This window comes from Leptodactylus fuscus, chromosome 3, assembly GCF_031893055.1.
Source record: "Leptodactylus fuscus isolate aLepFus1 chromosome 3, aLepFus1.hap2, whole genome shotgun sequence".
Classification (NCBI taxonomy): domain Eukaryota; kingdom Metazoa; phylum Chordata; class Amphibia; order Anura; family Leptodactylidae; genus Leptodactylus; species Leptodactylus fuscus.
In genome coordinates, this window is record NC_134267.1 from 172,835,126 (window position 1) to 172,859,453 (window position 24,328).

Genomic DNA, 24,328 nt, shown 5'->3' on the forward strand with positions numbered 1-24,328 from the left:
ACTAAAGAGAAGGATGGCACCACTGGCTGTTTGGCAGTATACACCCAGTCCTAATGTAATCCCAGGATCACGGAGATCAACAGCTGATGTTTGCTGAGGAATTTAGGGATACGACTTGTGCTGAAAGTGACTGTGGAATGATAGTGACAAAGTGGAAATATCAGAAGGCTGGAATGCTTTGGCCCAAGATAATTATTATAAATTATGGCCCGAGCTATATAGGAAATCTACACCAGTTTCGGATTGGTGCAGATTTCTATTCGGGAACAGGTTGGAGCCTGTTGATAATTTAGGTGTGCCAGTTAGGGTCTTTATTAAGACTAACGTAGGAAATGCCAGCCTTAAAAAATTCCCCCCATTATGGCCATGTGAATCTAGTGTAAGGCTATATTCAGGCAATGGTGCTGTAAATCGGCCTTGAAAAACAGATGAAATGGTCTGCTTTCACAGAAGATTTGCATTTGTGGGGAAACCATTTTCTCAGTTCCCTCAGACTTCAGTGACTTAGTGTACAAGGCTTTAGGAGTAAGTAGAAAGAGAGTTGAATGGACATGTATAAGCCAGACACATGCCCCAAAAGTAATCTGTGCCTAATAAAACTGTGACTTTTTGTTATTCTAAGAACTTACATAGTTAACCTTAACAATCATATGCAAATGTAAAGTTGCAAATTGTAGGTTTTACACAAGAAAAAGTATAGGAGTCTGAATACATAGGCCATTTAGGCGCTGGCAACAATGGGAACTGTATATCGCTGTCCTATTTACTAACAGTTGAAGGCTGCAATTTCTCAATGTGCCAGACATTGCTGTTATGAAAAGCAGCAGCCAAGGGAATTTCGTCGACATGAAAGAATGCATACCGACAGCTACATATTGTACAAGAAGACCACTCCAAATACACATGGCTGGGAACCGCCAACTGTTTGAAACACTTTCCTCTTTTTAAAGGGGGACAGATTCCAAGGAGCAGCCTGGAGGAGATGAGGCATTCGGACTACATTCAATACTTCACAAAGATCTCTTTGTCCCATCACATATTGATGACCGCTCCATTCAGGACCCTCTGACATATGCAAGAGGGACTATTTATACCAAGCTGTCTTTTAGTGAAGGCCAGTACAATTCCTCCACCATATTTCCTCACATATCTGCATTCCTCTTGTACACAGTAATGTTCTGTATGAGAGAAATGATTTTTTTGCTTTAACAGTAGTTACATATGTCCAGATCTAATTCTGGCTGGAATTCAGTCAGTAGCAGAAAATATTACTTATTTATTTAGGTCTTATAAAGGAGACGTCTATGATAAACCTGACATGTATTTACAGGTGGATCTATTGCAGAAATACAAGGTTGGCCAGTTAGTACGAACCAGCATATGTATTTTATGGATGGATAATCTGCTGGCTTTTCCGTGCGGAATCTGCAACATTCATATTAGAAGTATTTCCATATTAAACGTGGAGAAAAACAAAATCCTATAAATTAAATTTGCTGATAAATATTTCAGTTTTACAGTTAACGGCCTGGCCCTAAACTACCCAAAATGGTACTGCAGTGGGGGTAGAACACATTTGTAATATTGTTGACCTGCATACTATATTGTATTATATGGTCATAAGTTCTAATGACCAGTACAACAGAGGGTGACTAGCCCCAGATTAGGGAGTACTGACTTATAACGGAAAGCGTAACTAAACTTTTGGACAACTTTATATTTGCTGGCAGTATATTTCTCATTAATACATTTTGTAACATACTTAATCAACAAATTTTGGGTCATTTCTGTTAAATCCTGCATTTTTTCACTCTCTCTAGCTTCTGTATTGAGATCTGTTCATGCCTCTCACTGAATGTTACTGTGTACAGCAGTATGTGGCTGTGTAACATGTAGAGAAAATTAGGGGAGGGTCGCATTGAACAGTTATATCTCCACCATTACAAAATGTACAAACTGCTTCTGGTATCATATGAAAGAGGAGATTCTATTCTTTACGTGACACTAAGGTTGCGGTGGGATATAAATTAGTTCCAGAGATATCACTGGTTGAAAGGACAGTTGGGATTAGGATATTCATATGCAGCTATATTGTATGCTATTTAGATAGAACTCTAAACTTAGAGGAGATGTCTTCTTTCATATGACAGCAGAAGCAAGTTTCTAATGTCTGAGATAGAAATGTTTGAAGTGACCCTCCCCTACATATTACACAGTCCCTTCCCATACGATGTACACAGTAACATTCAGTGAGAGGCAGAAACAGCTCTCAATATAAGCAAGGGAAAGCGTGAAAAAATGCAGGATTTCATAGGAAGGATCCAGCTATGGCCTGATTCACATCGTGCGGTGTCAGACGGAGAGAAAAGAACTACTATTCTCTCCGCATGACTCGTGCGGACACCACACGGAAAACACACGGACCCCATTATAGTCTATGAGGTCCATGTGCTTTCACTGCTCACCGCTTTTTAATGCGCTCGGTATTCCCAAGCGGACTTCCCGAACGCAGATGTGAACCTGGCCTAATAAAGTAAATTACAAAATGTATTAATGATATAATTACTGCCAGAAAATCCAAAGCTGTCTGAAAATGTAGTTATGCTTTAATACAATATAATATAATATAATTGTAGGAGTGGTATATTGTTAAGGCAATAATAGGATTCTAAATAATAGGACACCTGCCTGAGACACTTTGGCATTGTGCCCAGCATGCAGCAAAAGTTGTCCTTGTTTAGTGTAAAATTCAGCGGGTCAGCAAAGGTTCAGCGACACTTTAATAGGCTACTGTAAAAATGACAAACACTCCTAGCAACTGTAGTATCTACACATCATTAAATCTGACTCCATGGGAACACCTAACATGATCTAGGATTGTATGTCAAGTAATCTTTACACAGATTGGGGCGAATTTACCATTCTATATGCCAGAAAACTAGAGAAAGGCCATTTCTTGAACCTAATGTGCAACTCTAACTCTTATCTGCACCTCGCTCGCCTTGTTTGCCACTGCATGGGTGATTTACTAAAAAGCGCGCCAGTTTCCCCGAGTATAGAAATCTATGCCAGTTCCTATGATACACCAGTCTTAAGAAATTTGCCCCATTCTATTGATTTCAGAAATATTCATCCGCAGTTACTGACAAGAGTTAAATCCATGAACAAGAACCTGGTGACAGAGTACAAGAGTTGTAAGTCTGCAAACAACAAGACTGATAAGAGTCAGTGTTTATGGCCCAGGGTATTTACATTGACCCTCAGCAATATTATTCTGCTGCTCAGTGTCAAGCTTCACCTGACATTGCACCTGTAATAAACAGACTCAATAGGAAAATTCATCAATATTACCCTTTCAGAATTCTGTCATCAAAAAGCTGCAAAACAGTTATTTGTGCAAAAACTTTGCAACATTGTGGATTTTTCTGAAATGTGGGCAGGATTGGTCGCAACTTCTTAAAAAGTTGATACAAATATAAAAAGTTATATAAAGTTATAAAAAGTTGATACATATATATATTGCAAAATAACATGGGCTTGAACCCAGAGCACCATGGCTCCAAATAGACTGGCATATATTGCTCGTAATCCTCCAAAACATCAAAATCAGCATTCAGTTTTTACCCAAGAAGGAAAACAAAGGAACCACTATGAAAGCAAATGTCCCATTTATTATCACTGGAGGTAAAATCCCTTTAATCTTACAATTTATCAATCAGCAAGAACAAGTCACCTTTCATTTAAAATATGCTCTGCTGTGTGAACTGGAACGTAACCCTGAACTTGACAAATAATTCTCATTTTGTAGAGGTCAGAGTTCTTCAACAATCTGTTCTGAAAATGGATATTTGGTACAGGAAGGCATGCTGTAGGCACATCGCACCTTCTACAACACCAGACAATGCAATGAGGCTCTGTCCCTATATGCAGAAAGGGGTCTAAAATAAAACACACATGTATGTCAACACTCTTAAGGAAATTACAGCAGAACCCCCCAGTCTGAGAGCCATGCACCTCTAAGTATGCAGATTTACCTGGGAATCATATCTTTTTCACTGTTAATAAAAATGAACATTACATGCAACGTCATTCCCATATACATGCCTATTAAGGTTCAGGTGTTCTTGGATGGTAAAGAGGAATAAGTCAAAGCATATCTTTTGTGAGTAAAGGATCGGCATGCTGAAACAAAAGTATATTGTCATTCCTTCTACCAATATCAGCCACAATGTGAGAGTGAAGAATCCGCATTAGATGGTCGTCCAGTCCAGCCAAAAGCATCTGATTTAGCCATAGTTCATCTAATGCAGAGGTCTCCAACATGCTGAGAGAGATATTTTTGCAATTGCTGGGGAACCACAAGTTGAGGACCACTGCTGTCTAGACATGCTGGCAGTCAAATAATAGCTTGGATTGATTTTTATTTTTATATCATAGTCAAACAAAAACATTTATAGATGACTGCCAGACTTGGCATGGACAAGATCCACTCTGAGGACCCTGTAACCCATTTATCTATTTTACTGTACCCCTGTCAGAGGATGGGTGCTTAAGATTAGCTGAGATGACAGGTTTTATTGGTTTATTGGAGTACTTCTGTAGATATGCATCAGAACATGGATTACGGCAAAGCTATAGAAGATTTTATAAAAAAGCAATCTACAATATAAATCTTACTTTTTGCTGGCTTCACAAACATCTGTAATATTGGAAAAGAGATGGTGGTTTTCGGTCTTGGTCATGGTAGAACTCAGCTGCTTCGAATTCTTGAACATTCGAATTAAAATCTCCAAACTGAGCAGGTAGGAATGTTCAGAAGAAATAACCTCAAACATGGCCTGTGTAGTAAGAATAAAAGGAATTAAACATTTCATATTTTAAATTGATATTAATTTATATTCATATTAGGAAAAATCCTTCAATAACTATACTTAAAGGCCATGTGACCATTTGCAGCCATTTTACTCTAATAAAACTAAAATAAGATGAAAAACTTGGCAAATTGTGTTAAAAATATTCACCTTTTCGTGTATACAGTGAACATGAAGACTTATTTGTTTCTATGGTTACAGACTACAAACAAAAAATGTGTAGTCTGATCCTACAGTTATGTGTGGTTCCATTTGGTTTCATTTTTTTACTGTCTGTAGGTTAGTAACATGAAGGAAATAACATAACTGTAGGGCCACATCACACACAAGTATGGCTTGTAGTCAGAGCGTAGCAGCAAGTAGGCACAGAACAGCAAAAAAGGGCAAAGTCTTTAACTATAGTTATAACTTAGCCCTTAATGGGGCCCACACACATTTGCAGAAACAGTCATGTGTGGCAGGATTTGGTGATAATCTATAGTGCATATGGGTCTTTTGGCTGTAAGGCCTGGTTCACATCTGTGTTCGGTATTCTGTTCGGGGAGTCCACTTGGGAACCCCCCCCCCCCCCCCCGAATGGAATATCAAAAGCATTGACAAGCAGTTAGCTTATGAAAGCACAAGGACCCCATAGACTATAGTGGGGACTGTGTGTTTTCCATGCGGTGTCCGCACAGAACTTGTGGAGAGGAAAGTACTTCATGAACTACTTTCCTCTCCGCATGACTCGTGCGGAAAACACCCGGACCCCATGGGGTTCACATGCTTTCATTGCTTTCAATATGTTCAGTATTCCGTTTGGGGGTCCCCATGCGGACTCCCTGAACAACATACCAAATGCAGATGTGAACCAGGCATTACCCAACGGTAGATGTTAGGAGGAAACAAGAATCAGACATGTAGAATTTCAATATGCCTGATCTTTTTTTTCTGTTTGGGAAAAAGTCTGTCAGAATGGACCGGCTGCAATTTGTTCCTCCATTCCAATCAAAATGAACAAGGCCAAGTTAGTTGTGGGGTAAATACGCATTGAGCCATTGGCTGTGTTGTGGGTTTAATCAACTTTAGGCTTAAGTGAAAAGGGCCAAGAGACTTAAGTTGCACTGTTGTATATACCTCTTGTCTTTTTCTTTCTTCTTGGCCAACACTCTGTGACAACCCATTCTTCTTCACCTGGAAAATAAATAAAAATCATTTATGTCGATGTTCCATCTTGTTATATTTTAGGGATTACATTAATTTTCAAGCACAACGTAATGTAGTCAGAAACAATGTTAACTGCAAGAACAGATGAACATTTGCTGCTTTTAACAACTTTTTGGCTTCCTTATATACATATTAAATCTAATAAGGGGTTGGAGTGTAAAGAAAATGGAAAAAAAAATGCTATATAAAAGGAACCTTAAGAGAAAGAAAGGCTAAATTTACACATTGAGGTTTTGCAGCAATTCTGATGAGAATCCAAAGCAGAAAACCAAATATGACACAGAGAACTACTGGGGATGCTGCAGATGTGATATATCTTCACAGGGATTAACCCTGTTTAGTGGAGTTTATCGATATTTTTTCCATGCAGAATCAGTGACAATAATGTGAATGCTCATTATTCTCGTACATTTTTTTTCTTGCGGCAGAATTGCAGAATGTTAGTGGATTTGATGAGGGTTTAGGTGCAGAGTTCATGCCCAAATCCATATCAAATCCTAAGCATATGAACACAGCCAAAAGTTGTTAAGAACGATCTCGCAACAAAAGACACAAAAGCCATTTAACAGGACTTTTCAACACCTTCAGCAACTACAGTTTACCTTTCAATATGCACCACTTTTCTGATTCCAGCACAGTTGGAATTTTTTTCTTTTAGTCCCCCACCATTCCTGAGCTATAATTTCTGTTAGTTTCAGCACTATTGTACAGGTGGGTATATTGATCTGGTGAAGAAAGATAGGTACCACACATCTTACCGTAGAGAATATAACTGTGCTGAAACTTACAAAAAATATTGCTTTTTGAAAGGCGAGTGCTAAAGGAAAACAAAAATCCAACTGTAGAAAAATCAATGGTGTTTATCTATTGAAAGAAGCAACGAGTAGGAGTCAGTAGTGAAAGGAATCATAGAGGAGGCTCCAGGGGCGTAACTTGAGGGGGTGCAGTCGCATCAGGGCCCAGGATCCTTAGGGGGTCCATAAGCACTAGCTTCAATTTTGAGATTGCAGCTTCCATCTGACCTATAAACCAAGAGACGCACGGATTACCCTAACCACACTAAGGTTCATTAAATTCCTTAGCATCCGTAACCATTACTATTAAGAATTCGCTGTAGGGCTGAGGTAGGGGGCCCTGGACAAAAGATTGTACTGGGGCCCACCAGACTTTAGTTACACCACTGGGAGGCTCCCTATGTACCAGAGCAAAAAGCCACTGCAAAGAGTGTAATATGGTCGTCATGTCCACATCTTCTTATGTTGACAACCATTGTAGCAATTTTGTGGTGTGGAAAATCCCAACAAGACTAACCATTACTGTGAGGGTTAGTAAACCAAATGAAGTCAACCTGATTGAGTTAACCAAAGATCCATGACCAAATCAATCTTCACATAAATCAATGATGATCAAAGAGAGTTTGTTTTACTCTGAACTGACAAACTGATTAAATCCTATTAATATTATAAATGTGAAATGTTTGTGAGTTTGTGACTTTGGATGTTCGGATGTTTGGCGGTCAATCACGCAAAACCCGCTCCACCGATTTGGCTGAAATTTTCCACAAACATAGTTAATACACACGATTGCGCAATAGGCTACTTTTGAACACAATAACCCACATACGTTTTCCACACAAACCCCACAAAAAACAAACTGACATCACCATCTCTGCAATCTCACACACTTTGGACCATAGCAAGCCCCTAAACTTCACATTACCCCCTACAGTCTAGCCCCTAACCCCACACACTCACATTCACATATACTTTCCCACTTTCACCCTCACCTTCACCATCCTGCAGGAGCCTACCTCTGGCACTCTCCGGACCAGCCATGTTTGCCGACCCCCACCGCTTGGAGGATTCGCGCCACCGCCCACCACACTACTCCACTAGCTTCACAGGAGCATGCACACTTTGCACACATAAACAACGTGTTACTAGCACGCCACCATTTTGCGCCTCCACCTTAGGCCACAGCACACGAAATCCTGCCTCCAGCCCGCAACAGTACCCGACACCACTATCACCTCCCTGCTGTTTCCTCTGCACGATCCATCCACCAGCTCGACACTGGTAAGTTCATGTATGCCATAGCCCTTCCCTTACACAATCGCGCAAACACTGCGCTACCCCCGTCATGTCTTCGGTTCCTGCCAACTTTGCGTCCTCCGCCGCCTTCTTTTACCTGTCCCGCGGCTCCCGTCTGTCCCTCGCTGCGCGGAGGCATCCTCCTGCTCATCTCTGCCGACTACACTGGGCTAGGCTGCCGCCACGAAGGTTCCTATAGCAGCCGCTAGCTCTCCCACGCCTCCCACACAACTCAGTGTGTCCAGGCTGCTGCAGGCTATGCTACGTAGCCTGCAATAGCACTGGCACGATTATGCAATACATAGCAATACATTACGATTGCAATGTATTGTATTGTTCAGGACAACCCCTGCTGGTGTACAACGGTATTGTTTTGCAAGCTGCTGGATGCAACCTTATTAGCATTAAAATAACAAATAAAAAAAACCAAAACCTAAAATTACCTATCCCCGCCTCCGAAATCCCCCACTGTACTAACTGAACTAAACATTACGCCTGTATACACTCACACTATTAGGCAAGGCATTGCAATACATTACTATTGCAATGCATTGCATTATTCAGCGCACCCCCTGCTCTCCTTCACACCCACTAAACGCCCATGTATTTGCTGAAAATACACGTCTACAAATACACGTGTAAGAGTCCATTCACACGGCGTAACGCGGCGCTCATTTGGTGCTTATTCTTACGCCGAGCACCGAGTACCGCGTTACGGGAGCATTTGCGCCATGCTATTTACGATGAGCGTTTATGGTCGCGTGTACGTGGCGTTAACGCCGCGTAAACCCGATCGTAAAATTTCACCCGCGACTCGATTTACCCACTTCTACAATCACCGCAGACGAAGATGCGGGTAGCAGCTAGTAGTTAATAAGTTAAGAACAGTTCATTGAACAATGTGAGAAGGTCTGACAATAATATACATATAGTAGGTAAAGACAATCATAGAATCACTATTAAGAAGCTTGAAGACCATTCAGAAGATCCTTAACAAATATTATTTATTTGCTTTCCAGGCATTACAGAAAGATTCCAGAGTCCTCCTTTTGCCTTATTTTTCTCATTGTAGTTTATTGTACTTTTCTGGTCACTATTTACCGATCAATCGGATTCCCTATATCATCAGACTCCCAGTGATCAATGCTGCCAAGATGTACCCACTGACAATAACTTATCGTAAAGGAGCAAAGACAAAGCAGCCAGCACATAGCGACTAGGGCAATATATCCATATATACACATATAACAGATTTATGGGAATCTCTGCCCATCATAAATCATGCTAAATCTTAGCAGTTGCATCAATCTTACAGTCTCAAGAAGCATTAAATATCCCCATAAAAAGGAGCTTTGTGTCAAGAACAGTTGCATAAGAGTGTCATAAATACAGCCAGTGTTCAATACAGAGCATACAATGATAGAGAAGGAAACTAAATAAGAATACAGTCTCTTGCCAATTAAAGAAACAGGTACAAATATACCACATATGCCAGCCAGACATGTAACTTATTACTGGTAGATAGCCAATAGTTATCGCCATTCAATAAAAAAGATTGCATAAAATATTGAGCAACTAACAGTATGAGAATACTAATCATAATGGTATTGTATGTGGTATTACTGAGATACTCTAAAGCTTTAAGGGGAAACATATCGGTCTTGTAATGCCATACAGAAGCCCCATATGGTCAAACAGCTCTGTAGTATGGAACCTTAGTGACTTGTGTACAACCATACAAGCTTCCTACATATTGTTCTGAGCCCTTCAGTCCAACCTAAAATGTACAGTAGAATTGTATCTTTAGGCAATAGGTAATTTTTCACAATCGTAGATACAGTTTCAATGCGGAACTGAAATACATCACTGTTACCCCAGAGCTAAATGTACAGACGTTCATTAATTATAATACGTAATGTGACCAGGAAAAATAAAAAGGTGAACCACTGCCTGCGTGTCGAAACAGATCAACCCTAAATTCCTTGCAAGTCACATAAGTAATGGCACAAACCAGATAGTACTAGTTTTTAGCTTCTGGGATTTATGATTGTCTCTGGTTGATAGACTTTGGGTAGAATGGCAGTATTATCTGAATAACAATTCTGGGAAAGTCAGGCATGATGTTCAGGGTGCTTCCCATAGAGGGCAGCATAACAGAGGCACTGTCTCCCTGTTTACATCTTGGGAGACAGATTTGCATATTGTTCCCATGTTCCCTTGCAGTGGAGCAACTATGGCTGTATAAGTCTCCATATACATGAAAAGGTGGTCTCTCCCTAAGGATGGACGTTATCCCCATAATCTGAATAACAATGTTAATATTGAACAGTCACATGATGGCAATATCACAATATGCTTGAACATTCATCCCCTCTTTCCCTACCAAATAACTTATACAAACTTTCCTTAAAAGAGGCAAAAAGGGTTAAGATAAAAATAAGCATTACTCACATGACCATCCCCTACCAGTGTATACCAGGTGCCAGCTGGTCTGTATCTCCTGGTCCCATATCGACATTCAGGAAATGCCCACTCGGAATTTACAGAGATTTCCTGATTGTTGATATGGCATCAGGGAGTAAGACTGACAGGGAATTGGTAGCCCTGGTATAGAAGTTCCTATGGGGTTCCTTTAACCAATTCTATCCTTTGAATAATAAAAAGTTATCCTGCTGGCCAACCCCTCTGAAACATTATTGAATAACCAAAATGGGGAACAGAACTTGCTCACACTCTATCTGTCTCTGCAAGGTCTCTGCATAGTCTGCACCTGCCTTGGAAAAGTAACGAGAAACTATTAAGAGTTATTTGTAGAACTTGTCACCTGACAGTAGTTTGAGGCACTATTCAATGGACAAATCCACCATTACATGTTCTCTACCAAATAAAGGGCTGTAGTTCAAAGACATCAGTAAGTAAGAGGTCAGCCGGTACAAGCCTAAAGCAAACATACTTAAATACTTATTATTAATATGGTGCAGGTTAAGGGTGAAATTTGTCACTGATTCTGAGGCAAACTCGGACTCCAAACCAGTGCAAAATTCCACCATCTGAACATAAGTGTTCACCTGTATAACTGAAAATACCGGCTGCACGGACCAGTGTGCAGATGTTACTGCACTGTATACAGTAAATCCATATGTAACAGACACAGCATAGGCAAAAATCATGTAGGAAAGCGGATCTGCTGCAAATTAACATTGTTTTCACACTTTTTGGTAATGGCCATATACTTCATGTGTAGATATGTAAAAATGGCATAGGGTAAAAATACAACATAAGTAAACCTCTGCCAAAGACAGCAATAAAAAGCGAGTCAGGAGGAAAACTGTTCTACAAATTAAAATGATTATATTCACAAATTTGTGGCTTTTAGAATTTCTATCCAATTAGATTCTGATGCAAGCTATTTGAATTCTTTCTGTACTTCCAGTCTGTGGGCCTCTCTGCCAGCTCTTAACTCCATTCCCATTAACACTTTGAGATAGTTCTTCATTGCCACCCAGGTACTAGCATAACCCACAACTTCTACCATAGCCTGTGTACGTACCATTAAAGGGGTTGGCCACTTTCAGACCAATATTGAGAAACAAATGTTATTATTTGTACAATAAAAGGATATACAATTTTCCAATATACTTTCTGTATCAATTCCTCATGGTTTTCTAGAGCTCTACGTGTTGTCATTCATTCTGTTACTTCTAGTGGATAAAAGTCTGACCATGATCATGTGATTTACAGTTGTGAAGCGTATATGACCGGTAAAAGGTCCAAAATAATAGCAAGTGGAGATCTTGAATTTCTTAAAGAATTTATAAAGATGCCAAGATGCTTAGAATAACACTTATTTGCTGAATCTGGAACATCCCTTTAAAATCAGCTGACCAAGGAGCCACACGGCTTCTGTTACATTGGCAGTCAGAAAAACCTTCATAAAGATCGAGTCCAGGATATACAACCTGTTCTACTTCACACTGAAAATAAGTCCACGATTGCCAGGAAAAGCTGAACCGTGAAGCCCTTTGGCTTAGCTAGTATATAAACTTGGGAAATGCAAGACAAACAAACACGAGCTGTTTATGGATTCAAGCACGGAAGAGAAATCAATGAATGTTTCAGTTCATGTAAAAAAAAAATATTATTGGACATGGCAAGCGTTTTACACTCTGTCTACCTGGCAACTTTGAAAAACCACACATTAGGATTTCAAGCATCCAGAAGTGTGAAGCCAGAGCAAAGAAAGGCTATTTCTACTTTCTGCAAAAATGCTTCTTATTGTGATTCCAAAATCCAAAAAGTCTCTATAATCAGATCTGTATGTGAAACCTGAGACACAAGTTCCAAATAAATATTACAGAACATTGGTCAATAATCTTCATGAACGGTTGTTTATACAGAATCCAACTCAAGGAAGTGAGGAAACAACTCAAAACCAAGGCCCATTGTGTAAATACAATATCTGTAGTACTTGGAAAAGACTTTAAAAAAATGGCCTGGGCGCATGCGCAGTAGCCGTAGTAGAAGCAGCATGCTACTGCGCATGCACCCAGGCCAATTTTTTTAAGCAATGTCAGTTCGCGAGCGCCAGATGAAGACGGGACCCGAGGACATCGGAGGAAGAGGAGGAGTGGGTGAAGAACACGGTGCACCCTGAATGCCCGCCCACCGTGCATGTTCGGTAAGTTTATCACATTCTGTTTTAGGGTTTTATTTTAAAACGGGGGGGGGGGGGGGGGGTGTAGTTTAATATAACTTTTACGGTGCCTGAATAGCCTTTTTAAAGGCTATTCACGCATATGTTGGGCTCTATCAGCATGATTTTGCTGATAGAGCCCCTTTAATAAAATGGGAGATGCGGTCAGTGCCATCAAAACAAAAATGTACCAGAGTTGACTTATATACCAGATAACTGGGACATACCACTAAATTGTCTATTAAAGCTAAACTTAAAGCTGACCATAGATACAGGACAAATATGGGACTGGGCAACAGTATGGTGGCAGTTCAGCTATGCCCTTGCCTCTTCCACTAGAAGTAGGAACCATTGTCTCTATGGAAGATATTGTTATCAGAGGTATCTGGAATGGTACAATGTGCAATGGTAACAATAAAAGGCAATATACTTACTTACATATCAAGGTGCAAGGATCCCTTAGGGCTTGCAAGATAAAAGCAAAAGTAAAAAAAAAAAAAAAAAAAAACATCCAGCACCCTCCTGTATAACATGTACATCTTCATTCCAAAAATGTCATGAAAATCAGTCATGGTTCATATACTGCAATACTTCTCGCCCACTTATGCTACACATTTTTTAACCCTTGTAGGTGGGGTTTTTTCACGGAACGGCTGGTTTTGTAACATACATGTAGGCTTTATACTGGAGGCTGCTTTATGTGTTTTACTATCAAAGATATTTTGACCATCGGCATGATGCACTAACCCTATACCCACAACAACCTAGAGGCTTTGATATTAGAAGCAGCAGCAGAAAGAAGGGCACAAAAGAATAGGTTTCCCTTGGATCTCACTGCCCACTTCACAATGGCGGACAACTTTAGTAGCATTTCGCCAGAGAACAAAAAGAAAAAAGCATAACTGTTCCTCTCCATATATAGAGACTGCTATATTCGTACAAAAGTGTGCAAATGATAGAATTCTAATCTTTTACATGCATTGATGTTGTAGGTTCACAGCTTTCCCTTACACTAATACTGTTAGGGCGTGCCACACGGTTATTACTGGCACTGTGGTTTTGCAGGTTATCACGTGGCCAGTAGAAGGAGAAAGTGGATAATCACTTAGTGTTTTCACTGACTTAAAGGAAGTCTGTCTCCAGCCCCGCACAAAGATTAATTATTGATAGTAAGGATTGGTGACTGACTCTCTAAGTATAAGTGACAAGACTCTCTGGTGACAGAATCTATGTATTAAAGAGTCGCTGGCTACCATACAGAAAACCATGTAGCACCATCCTTTCACTTTATGCCTTTACTCATAGTAACAAATGTGATATTGTTTTATACACCACGGAAAAATGCCAACACACATGAGAAAGTAATGTATTAAGTCAAAATTCGGATAATGAAAGGGGCAGGAAAAGTGGTCATACAACAGGATCAGAAGACAACAGAATTGTCTCTCACTAGATAATTTGTAGACAATACTTAGCCCAGTCAGGAGCTCTGATACTGGTCACAAGGTGCCTCTTTTTACAAAATTGGGGACTATCTGTGATGTATAACCCGTTTATAAGACAATCAGGATGTGTAATAAATAATAATGGGTTAATAACAACAATAAAAAATAAATGGGTTAATAACAACCATTTTTCTCATAGGCTTTCTAATGGCAGATGTTCAATCCGTTAGATTTGTCAGTCTCTGGAAGTATGTGATCGGCATTATGGGTCACTGCATTACTGCTTTTTGTTTGTGCACGACCTAGTGAATTGAGTCATCAGAAATCCTTGTTTACTTCACTTGCATTCTTCCTGGACCAGTGCACAAGTTTCTCACAGACAGACAGACTAGAGGCAACACAAATTATTTGCCTTTCCAGAATTTGACATATCAGAGATTTCTGCTTCCAGTACCTCCAAGTATGATTTAATTCCCAAAATATAAATCAAAAGCATATTTCACCCGTCACATCAGAATAACAGTCTACAATCTGCTCTTTGTCTACAAGACACAGCAATACATTCAGCATCCAGGGCCGCGACGTTTGGACAATTTAAAAGAAATTCTATACCTCATTTAAGCTTGAGACTGTCTGCCTCCAAGAACAAGAATATCCAACCAAGAGCCAAAACAATAATAATTTACAATCTCCATAAATTCTAATAATTCAATTGGCTATCATCATGTGTGTACACGCTCTACCCAGCCATACATCACTCATCACAATGAAAACGGTTTTATTATACAGCCACTTTCACACTAGTATTTCAGGCAGCATTTTGCCTCACTACTTCCATGGATTACACTTGTTTTTGAGGCACATCCCACAAATAGTTAGTTGAGACTTAAAGGAAAAGTCAGCACCTAGAACTGTTCTGTCTCTCAAACAATTCCTGAACATTTGTTACAGTGTGGCAGGGTACTTGGTCCTGATGAAAGAGACTACGGCCTTTAAACAATATCTAGGGGGAGTACTTGTTACTAGGTGGTATTTATCAATCGGTACTTTTATATGCATAATGGTTTAATTCCCCCACTTTACCATCCACACGATGTAAATAACAATATGACTCCTCTGACCAGGGTCACCCCATTCCATTGCTCTGTGGTCCAGTTCTAAAGCTTCTATGCTCACTAGGGTCAGCAATTTCTCATAGGCTGCAAGCTGGGAATCACTAACAACTTACGATCAGGGCCTACATTATCCTTTTCAGTAATTTATACTACACGTGCTTTTTTGTGGCATTGGACCATATAGGCACATTGGACCACCTTTACTTCCAAGCACATCAATAATCCTTAGGCACACATGAACTAGTCGCTGGTTCACAAGCTTTCCTTTCTTGAACTATTTTTAGTTAGAACTTACCAAAGGAACCAGGTAAAGAACCAGAACCAGGAGCAGAAGACCTTCCACTTTGGAGGTGCTCTAATCTTGACATCACAAGAACTGACTGATCAGCTGCTGCCTAATATTTCCCAACCCTTGACAGATGGTATCAGTTATGGCCGACTGCTACAGAAAAAAAGAGCATCCTTACAAGACAATTACTCATCACATACAGAATAGCAGCTCTAATGTCTGAGATTGTCTGTAACATGCTTGAAAATGGTTCTGTAATGGAGCTGAAATGCAGCTCTAGACCATATCAGTATATTAATATTATGATTGTTTATTTATATAGCACCATTAATTCCATGGTGCTTTACATTTGGGTGTTACATACAATACACAAAATATACAGGTAGATATAATACTAACAGTGATCAGCTGGCACAATGGGGTATATATAGAGACACACTATTAAAAAAGCACAAAAATGTAGTGGTGTCAACCCCATAGAGCTCAAGCAAGATCTGTGCAGATTATAAAAGTGTCGGACTTTATAAACAAGCAGCTATTTCTCTACCAATCCTTCATTTTACATTACACATGTCTCTACATAATAACCACCTTGTTTTTGTTCTGAAGCAGCTCCAAGTTGTTATATTTTTTTACCCTGTTCTTATTCAGCTTGTTTATCCTCTAGAGAGTTCCCGCTGCAGTTTTTCCTCAAATGATAGGTGGCATTTGTAAGAAGTTTGTAGCTACAGTAAATGCACTTTTACTTTCCAATGAAAATGACTATAAGTATTACATACTGTATATACAATATGTCAAAGAAATGGTGTGCCAAGTCACGTTCAGTCTCGCGTGTCTTGGGTGACAAATCAATAAGCAGACAAGTCGCGGATTTAAAAACCGCATCAAGGGTGGATTTCCACTGTGGATTGTTCCTGCGGTATGTGAATGCGATTTGTTAAAATCTCATATACTTTACATGTACTGTAACCCACTGGGAATTTGTCCTTTCACAAATACACAGAAAATCTGCAGTACATCTGTCCATAGTTTGTGACATATTTTCCTTCATAGGAATTCAATCAATAGTTTTTCTGAATTAGAGGATCGTAACTGCTTCTGCCTGACCATGACTGTCAAAGTTTATGAAGGAGTCAGAGTAGGAGTTAAAAGTCATTTCGTACAAAAATAGAGGAGTTGCTGGTTTGGCCTACCAAACCCCACAGCCCTGGAAGAAGGGTAAAGTTGCATGATAAAGGGCTGAATATTAATATTATTATTATGACATACAAGTCTGAACTTACAACAAATATCATACAGCAAATATGAATGATGGGTAGATGGCGTAGCATGGCTATCCACGGCACTAGTGTGGTTAGTTGAGTATAGCCCCACTGGGTAATCTGAAAAAGGGAATTAAAGGGGTTGTCCCATCACAAGGATCCTATCTATACTGCTTGTTAATGTGGATGTAAGACTTTTCCTAAATACACTGCTTCAGCAAAACTGCTTTGTTTGTCCACTATCTTACTTTATTCATTTCTTTGTTGACACATCCCATGACTTATCTGGTCATAAGTCAAGTGATGTATCTGCCTGCTGCCAGGGGGGAGGGAGGAAGGGCTAAGTGCACGTGAGCGAGCCTGGAGGGGGGGGTAGTTTACACTTTGGGGGAAGGGGCCAATACAGACCCGGCATCCGCTGTAATAGAGAGGCGGATGCCGGGGAGGGTTAGATGCCGGCACAGGTAGCTGCAACATCGCTACGCTCCTGCCCTGCATGAAGCCAGCAGCGGCAGGAGCCCTCCCCCCCACTCTGGAATAGCAGCATTGCTCCTGCCGCTGCTGGCTTCATGCAGGACAGGAGCGTAGCGATGTCGCAGGCACCTGTGCCGGCGTCTAACCCTCCCCGGCATCCGCCTCTCTATTACAGCAGATGCCAGGTCTGTATTGGCATTGTGAAGGCTGGAGAACTGACTGGTCTCACCATCTATGAGCGTGCACGCATCTCGCCGCTGGCTTTGCATATGTAACCCCGCCCACCAATGACACAACAAAGCAGGAAGACAGAAGATTTTACAGCAGCGAAGACTGGCGAGTATGCAACGTGGGAATACCCCTTTAATGCTGGGAGAAGTGAATGATAATGCTGGCTTGAGGCCAGAGGGGAAAAAAGCATTTTAAGGGGGCGTTCACATTTGCACCACTATCCACCCTTTGCGATTCCGCCGAAAAGTCAGGAAAAATTACTTGGGGACGGCCTGTCAGCGGTCAGTTTAAAAACTCATTAATTTCGGACAATTGGGACTTTGTGATCGTGCAAAAAAAAGAAAAAAAACGATTCAAAGTGGAGAGGCTGCATACAGACACCTGCGGTTTGCTTTAAAAACTCATTGAAATGAATGGGTTTTAAACTGACCACCGGCAAGCCGTCCCCAAGCAGTATTTCCAGGGATATAGGCGGTATCACAAAGGGCGGACAGCGGCACAAGTGTAAATGCTCCCTAAGGCTATATTCACATGGCCACAGCCATTTCTCAGGACAACAAATACCTCAAAAGATAATGATGTAGCTCCTTGAACAAGTATCTAAACACAAACACTCACCAAGTTTTATATATGTATAATAAATATTTAGTATAATTAGTTCATCACATAATACAAAAATGAAAAAAAGAAGACTGCGAGGGAGAGCGTATAATATGTCAGAAAACAAGTCAATTTTTTTAAGAGACCATTTTTTTTGTCTGTGAAAACAAAAAGATTTGTCAATATGCTGATCAATTCTAATTATCTTTAAAACAACAGGCATTATAAAATAAAAGTCACAGCGCCATTTTTTTATTAGAATAATGGACTATCAGTTTTAATAGAAATCTGTCACGTTTTAGGCCTCAATATTTTTGAAGGACAATCCATCAGACTGGGGTTTTTACAGTAACGTCTATCTATATATTCTTTATAATGAGTCATTTTCTAGCGCTGACATTTAGGGGATAGTTCCATATTGCTAGGGGCATTACACGTCGACACAAAACCAGTTTTGCTAGATATAAAAGTCACATTTTCTGCTAGGGCTGAAGAAAAACACAGAAAATGCGCGGCAGCTCCTCTAAGATGGATTTCAGCATAAGGTTGAAATATTTAGACGCAAACAAGATAAAATAACCACATAAACACAAGTGACAGGCCCATTCTCCTTCCAAGTCATAACTCAGCTGCACTCTCTTAACTGATCTATGTCTTGGCTGGAAATAGTCCAATATACTCTTATCTGCTTCAGATGGTACGGGGACCAAATGTCAACAACAAAATCACAATTCACAAAAAAGCAGACATTTGGAAAGAGAACTTACAATGAAACAGCTGTTTATATGTGGAATCCCATCATCCTCCAGTCTTAATGAGGTCCTTGGAAATTTCATGAATTCTTAGTTTGTTATGAATTATATGGAATTAATGGAAATGACTTGACTTATGGAAATGGGGTGAAGAGTAAATATAGAATTCAATTATTTAGTTTGGGAGTTAAAAGGCCACAACTGACTGTATATATACTGAAAAGGGAGCATTGTGGTTGAAATGGATCCAAGTGAAAAAGAAGAATTGGCCCTGGATGTTATTGGGCAGGAAGAAGAACAAGTTATATAATTAGACACCTCAAAAAAGGTGCATAATAGAAATAACAACCAATCCCACCAATACCAACATTTCCCAGTTACTCCACTACACAGGAAATGCCCCCAGAGAGGACATTTCCTCAATGTTGAGGGGGGCGATTAAGTTAGGAATGGTGGTCACCAGGGAATTGTCAGGATGGGGTTCAGTGCAGAAAGTGTGATATTGTGATCTATTACTAGATCATGAGGCTTTAAAAAATAAAATTATCCATGGGGAAATAGTTTAAAGGCTTTGGGATGGGGGGCAAACACTAGGCACTTTGTCTTGGTTACCAAAAACAGGAGCTCAGCTAGATCTTTACTATAGAGATCCTTCTCTTTAAAGGGAGTCCTTCAGCAGGGTTGAACCTATGAAACCAACAGCACAGTAACGTAGACTATGATCACTTAAATCCAATGACTTTTGCCCATTACAAATCTGGGCCTCTGCTGTGGATATATGCGTCTTTGATAGACAGTAAACAATGCTTAAGCCAAGGAAGAGAGGGGAGGAGGAGGTGAATTACAGTACAGCAGGGTATAGCAGTCTGGAGTAGACGACCTTGGTGCGCCATACTGCTCATTTGCATATTTACACTTCTATGCATATCTCAGCAAGGGAGGACCAGATTTGTAAGAGAAAATAGATATTGTATTCAAGTCACTCTAACCTAAGCAACTGTGTAGTTGGTTTCATATGGTCAACCTTGGTCACAGTCTCCCTTTGATGTATGCCACTGGGCACAATTGTATTAAAGGAATTTTCCAGGAATAAAATATTATTGTCCTAACCTTAGATTAGTAGGGTCCAACATCCAGGACCTCTGCTGATCAACTGCTAGAAGAGTATTAGGCACTTGAGTGAATTACACTTCCTCTTAACAGGCCAGTGACCTCAGATCGATTGGGCACATGGCCATGTTGCAGCTCAGTTCCATTCATATGAATGGGGCTCAGCTGCAATACCAAGCACAGCCACTACACAGTGTACAGCTCTGTGCTTGGTTAGCAAAATGAAGAGGCCTCTTTAATCAGCTGATCAGTAGGGGTATGCGTCTTGCAATGGTTTTTGTGTTCTTCTTTATATGCACCTCTACATAAATGTGGCCTTTTGTGTAGGGTCTACATTCAATGTTCCTTTTTTGTTGGTTTTACATTATGTTCATCTCCAAGGTAAGCATTAGTAGTAAGCCCTAGTCTATATGTCAATATGTATGCCACATGCAACACAACCTTCAAAGAGCCAGTGTAAAATATTACCGCACATGATATGATGTCTTTTCAGGCTAACTTTATTTGTCCAAGCTCCTTCCACATGTTACAGGACACCACTAGTGATGGCTCATAAAGTTTTGTTTGTGTAACGACAGTAACCTCTATTACAAAATTGTCTGACCACTGTATAAGCAATGCCGCCCCTGCTACCTCTTATGTCACCCCCTCTAGCTCATAGATTGTAAGCTCTTGCGAGCAGGGCCCTCAGTCCCATTGTGTGAAATGACGTTCTTTGTTATGTATGTCTGTATTTGAACCCTACAAATTGTACAGCGCTGCGGAATATGTTGGCACTATATAAATAAAATGTATTATTATTACTAACGGTGTTGTGCCGAGCATGGAAAACTAAAGTGACTGAATCCCTAAAACATCCCCAGTTCCCTCAAAGTCCACAAAGCAAGTCCTGTCATACACTACAAACGTGGCGCATAAGACACCAGAGACGCTGCATGGCCTCATAAGCAGCCAACACTTCTACCTGCTAGTCCAATAATAAATTGTGAGAAATGAGGTAAAACTAGATTAATTCCTGATACAAACACAGTCTAAATACTACATAAATAACACCAAAGGTTATTTAAGTTTGTCCTAGGTTTCTCAGTTGTACTGGAGACGTCATAACAGCTACAGATAAAATATAGCACGAACGGTCCCATTAAGTACAGAGCACATAATGACAAAGTCCATAGACACTACACCTTGTAAACAAACACACGACACTCTCCATCGCCATGTCTATCCAGCACACCAGGCCTCCTTCTTAGAAGAGATTCTTAGGGCAGGGTCTCGACCTATAATGGTGATGAATACAAACTTGGATTTGTGAATGGAATACTGAAATCCAGGTCTTGGCTCACATCCACATCACCCTCCACAGAGCTGGGATACAATCACAATTCATTCAGTGAGTTCTGCAATTATTATTATTATTTCAACTGAGGTTTTAATGGTTAGAAATGAGCAGACATCAGACCGTCGCAGAAAGAGATTTATGGATAAACCTCAAGTATTAGATTTCATTCAGGCCCCACAGGTGGCCGTGCGGCCAATTATGGAAACATCTGTCATTACCTTTATTTTTAATTAGTCAACCAATGAAACATATGGTACATAATCGTAGTCTTCAGTTAGGGGACACTACTTCACAGAGGGAGCTCAGGGCTTCCTTTAAAAATAAATCTAAGCTAGCTGACAGTCAATCCCTCTGATGCCCATTCACATGCATGCTCTGCTTAGTTGAGTGTGCATGTATTTTCAATGGAGAGAATGTGGCTGACATCTTACTTCAATTCAGATGAAAAGGATCAGGCATGTTAACATCCTTCTTATCCCTGAAATCTGCCCTCAGGAAAGTCAGGACATCTCCATATACTTAAGACTGTTGAAACAGGGAGTTTAATTCAGCCAATGATTGCAGCTACCATAAGGGTTCTGAAGCCCTGCCAATATGAAGAACAATGGGATGGCAGCATTTGGCAGAGGAGACTTTAGAAGAAGAGCCACAGTTTGTAAAGCAAGTCTTTGGTCTATTCATATACATCAAGAAAACTGATATGTCTAATGCACCATAGGCTAATATGTTCTACAAAGCTTTAGATGCTCCAGCAGTGAAGGTCCCATCACTTTACTATAGGAATGTTTATATACATCCCTACTAAATAAAAGAAATTCACATTGTGTCTACTTTATCAATACATAAATAAAAACGTGAACCCAAGTAAACCTCCTACTACACAGCATATGACATTAGGGAGGTTCACATGGAGGACGCAAGATGTGAATGATAGTTAACATACGTCTCACATCTGTAGCTGCTGTTCCTGTGCCTCCCAAATCCAGCACACAGAATGAAAAGACTGGCTCCTGCTCAACTAAAACACAAGCCTGTTCCAATGGCCTCAGCATTTCAATAACCCATTAACAAAAACCATCACACACTGAACGGTGCACAGTAAAACTTCTCTCTGCTACCGCACAACTTCCCAAGGTCTCTCCTCAGCATGTGTCTACACCCCCTCTCTCTACCCACAAAGACTCATTTTGTGTCGTACGGAGGGACAAAGGATTGGGTGCCATGCAACCCAGTCCGACTTCTATTGATTCAACTATGGGAAAAAATATTTCAGGCGGAGACGCTGGCTACAACTAGTTAAATTTTCTGATCCTCCATCATCCACTAAAACTTTGTTTCTCATTGATATCAATGTAAAAAAAGTCATGTAAAAATATCTGCATGCATATAAGCATGCTCTTATATTAGTATATAAAAGATACAAGTAATTTAATGGTTACAATTTTAGTCTTCTGAGTTTAACTGTTACTACAATATTATTGCATAAGTTAATATACATTACGGAACTGCATTTGCACCAATTCCCTAACATACTTTTATTTCAGAATTATTCCTCTGAGAAGAATATGAAAAAGTAGGGCACCCAAAATCCAAGTGACTCCTAGAGGCACCAATACCAACAGCACTGATTGCTCAGGTATGGTGGGAGCTAGAGAAACAATAGTAACTGTAGTAGAATTAGTGGAGCAGCAAAGTTTTAAAGAGCTTGTAGTAGTTTGGGTCAATGAGGGCATTCCCACTTACTTCTGTGGAGCAGTAGCAATGGCCAAAATAGTGATGTCTTGGCAACAGCATGTGTATGTGCGGCATTCAGATGAAATGGCCTACGCGTTTAAGGACCTCCATCCCTTACTCGCCATGAGTAAGGGACAGAGGTCCTGAAACGCGTAAGCCATTTCATCTCAATGCCGCACATACACATGCTGTGAGTTTTTTCCACTTAACCCTCTTTTTTCGTGTCTGGTGCAGTCTGTCATTATTATTTTTTATGTTTTTGTGAATAAAGGTTTTTTTTTTTTTTGAATACACCCTCTGTGCTGAAGACTTTTTTGCTATGGTGTTAAAGTAAGGAGTAGATTGAGCAGAAGGGAGAAGTATAAGAACTTCCTACATATTTCCCATTCCTTTTGTAGCTACTCCTAGGTTTGCAGCAAAATCTGCTACAAAAGAAGCTGCGTTTCTGCAATGTGGGTCCTCAGCCTTAATAAGGAAAGTCAGGATGTGCACTGAAGTGTCAGTTTGTATTTCGTGGATGGGTTTGTAAACCAATGTCAGATAGCAGAAATTCACCTGCACCTTAGTTTTTATTACTGATCTGCTATACCTTACAACAAAAGCAATTACCATAGGTATTTATGGGACAGGTTAGCATGAATTAGGTGTACTAAAAGCTAAAGTTCAGTTGCCACAGACTGCTAGACCACCGCAAAAAAAAACAAAAAAAACAAAATTCTTCAGCCACATACACTACCTGAAGTTCATTGCAGATGTCACCTTACAATTCACTTTACACATGCCTATCTTATAGCTACAAAATTCCAAAATTCTGTGGGTTTTTTTTTCCTTCTACAGTCTTGCTTGCAGATGTTTAACTGATGCTAAACAGAAGTGACTTTACTATAGCCATTCTCCAATCTACAGAAGCTGACAGCGTGCATTGATTCACTGCTATATTGGGACACAAGATAACACAGAGATAATACAGATTCAGTTATGAGAGATCTGTATATCCTCAGGACATTGTCTTACGATGAGAAGAAAGAAAAGTGGTTGCAAATCCTTTTGTAAAGCTAGGTACTATTCATTCCAACATCAAATTCAGCACAAGTATATATTACGTGGCAACCTTGCA

General features: G+C 40.1%; 1 protein-coding gene across 3 annotated transcripts in view; it reads right to left on the minus strand.

Annotated features, from left to right (window-relative positions):
- Positions 1 to 24,328, minus strand: part of ARHGEF26 (Rho guanine nucleotide exchange factor 26) — a 104,567-nt gene that overhangs the window by 68,028 nt on the left and 12,211 nt on the right. For all 3 annotated transcript variants that reach the window (XM_075268771.1, XM_075268773.1, XM_075268772.1), the window contains exons 5-6: positions 5,988 to 6,044; positions 4,678 to 4,838 (exon numbers count right to left, since the gene is read on the minus strand). In XM_075268771.1, the coding sequence (XP_075124872.1) occupies positions 4,678 to 4,838; positions 5,988 to 6,044 (218 nt within the window). The remainder of the gene's footprint in view (positions 1 to 4,677; positions 4,839 to 5,987; positions 6,045 to 24,328) is intronic.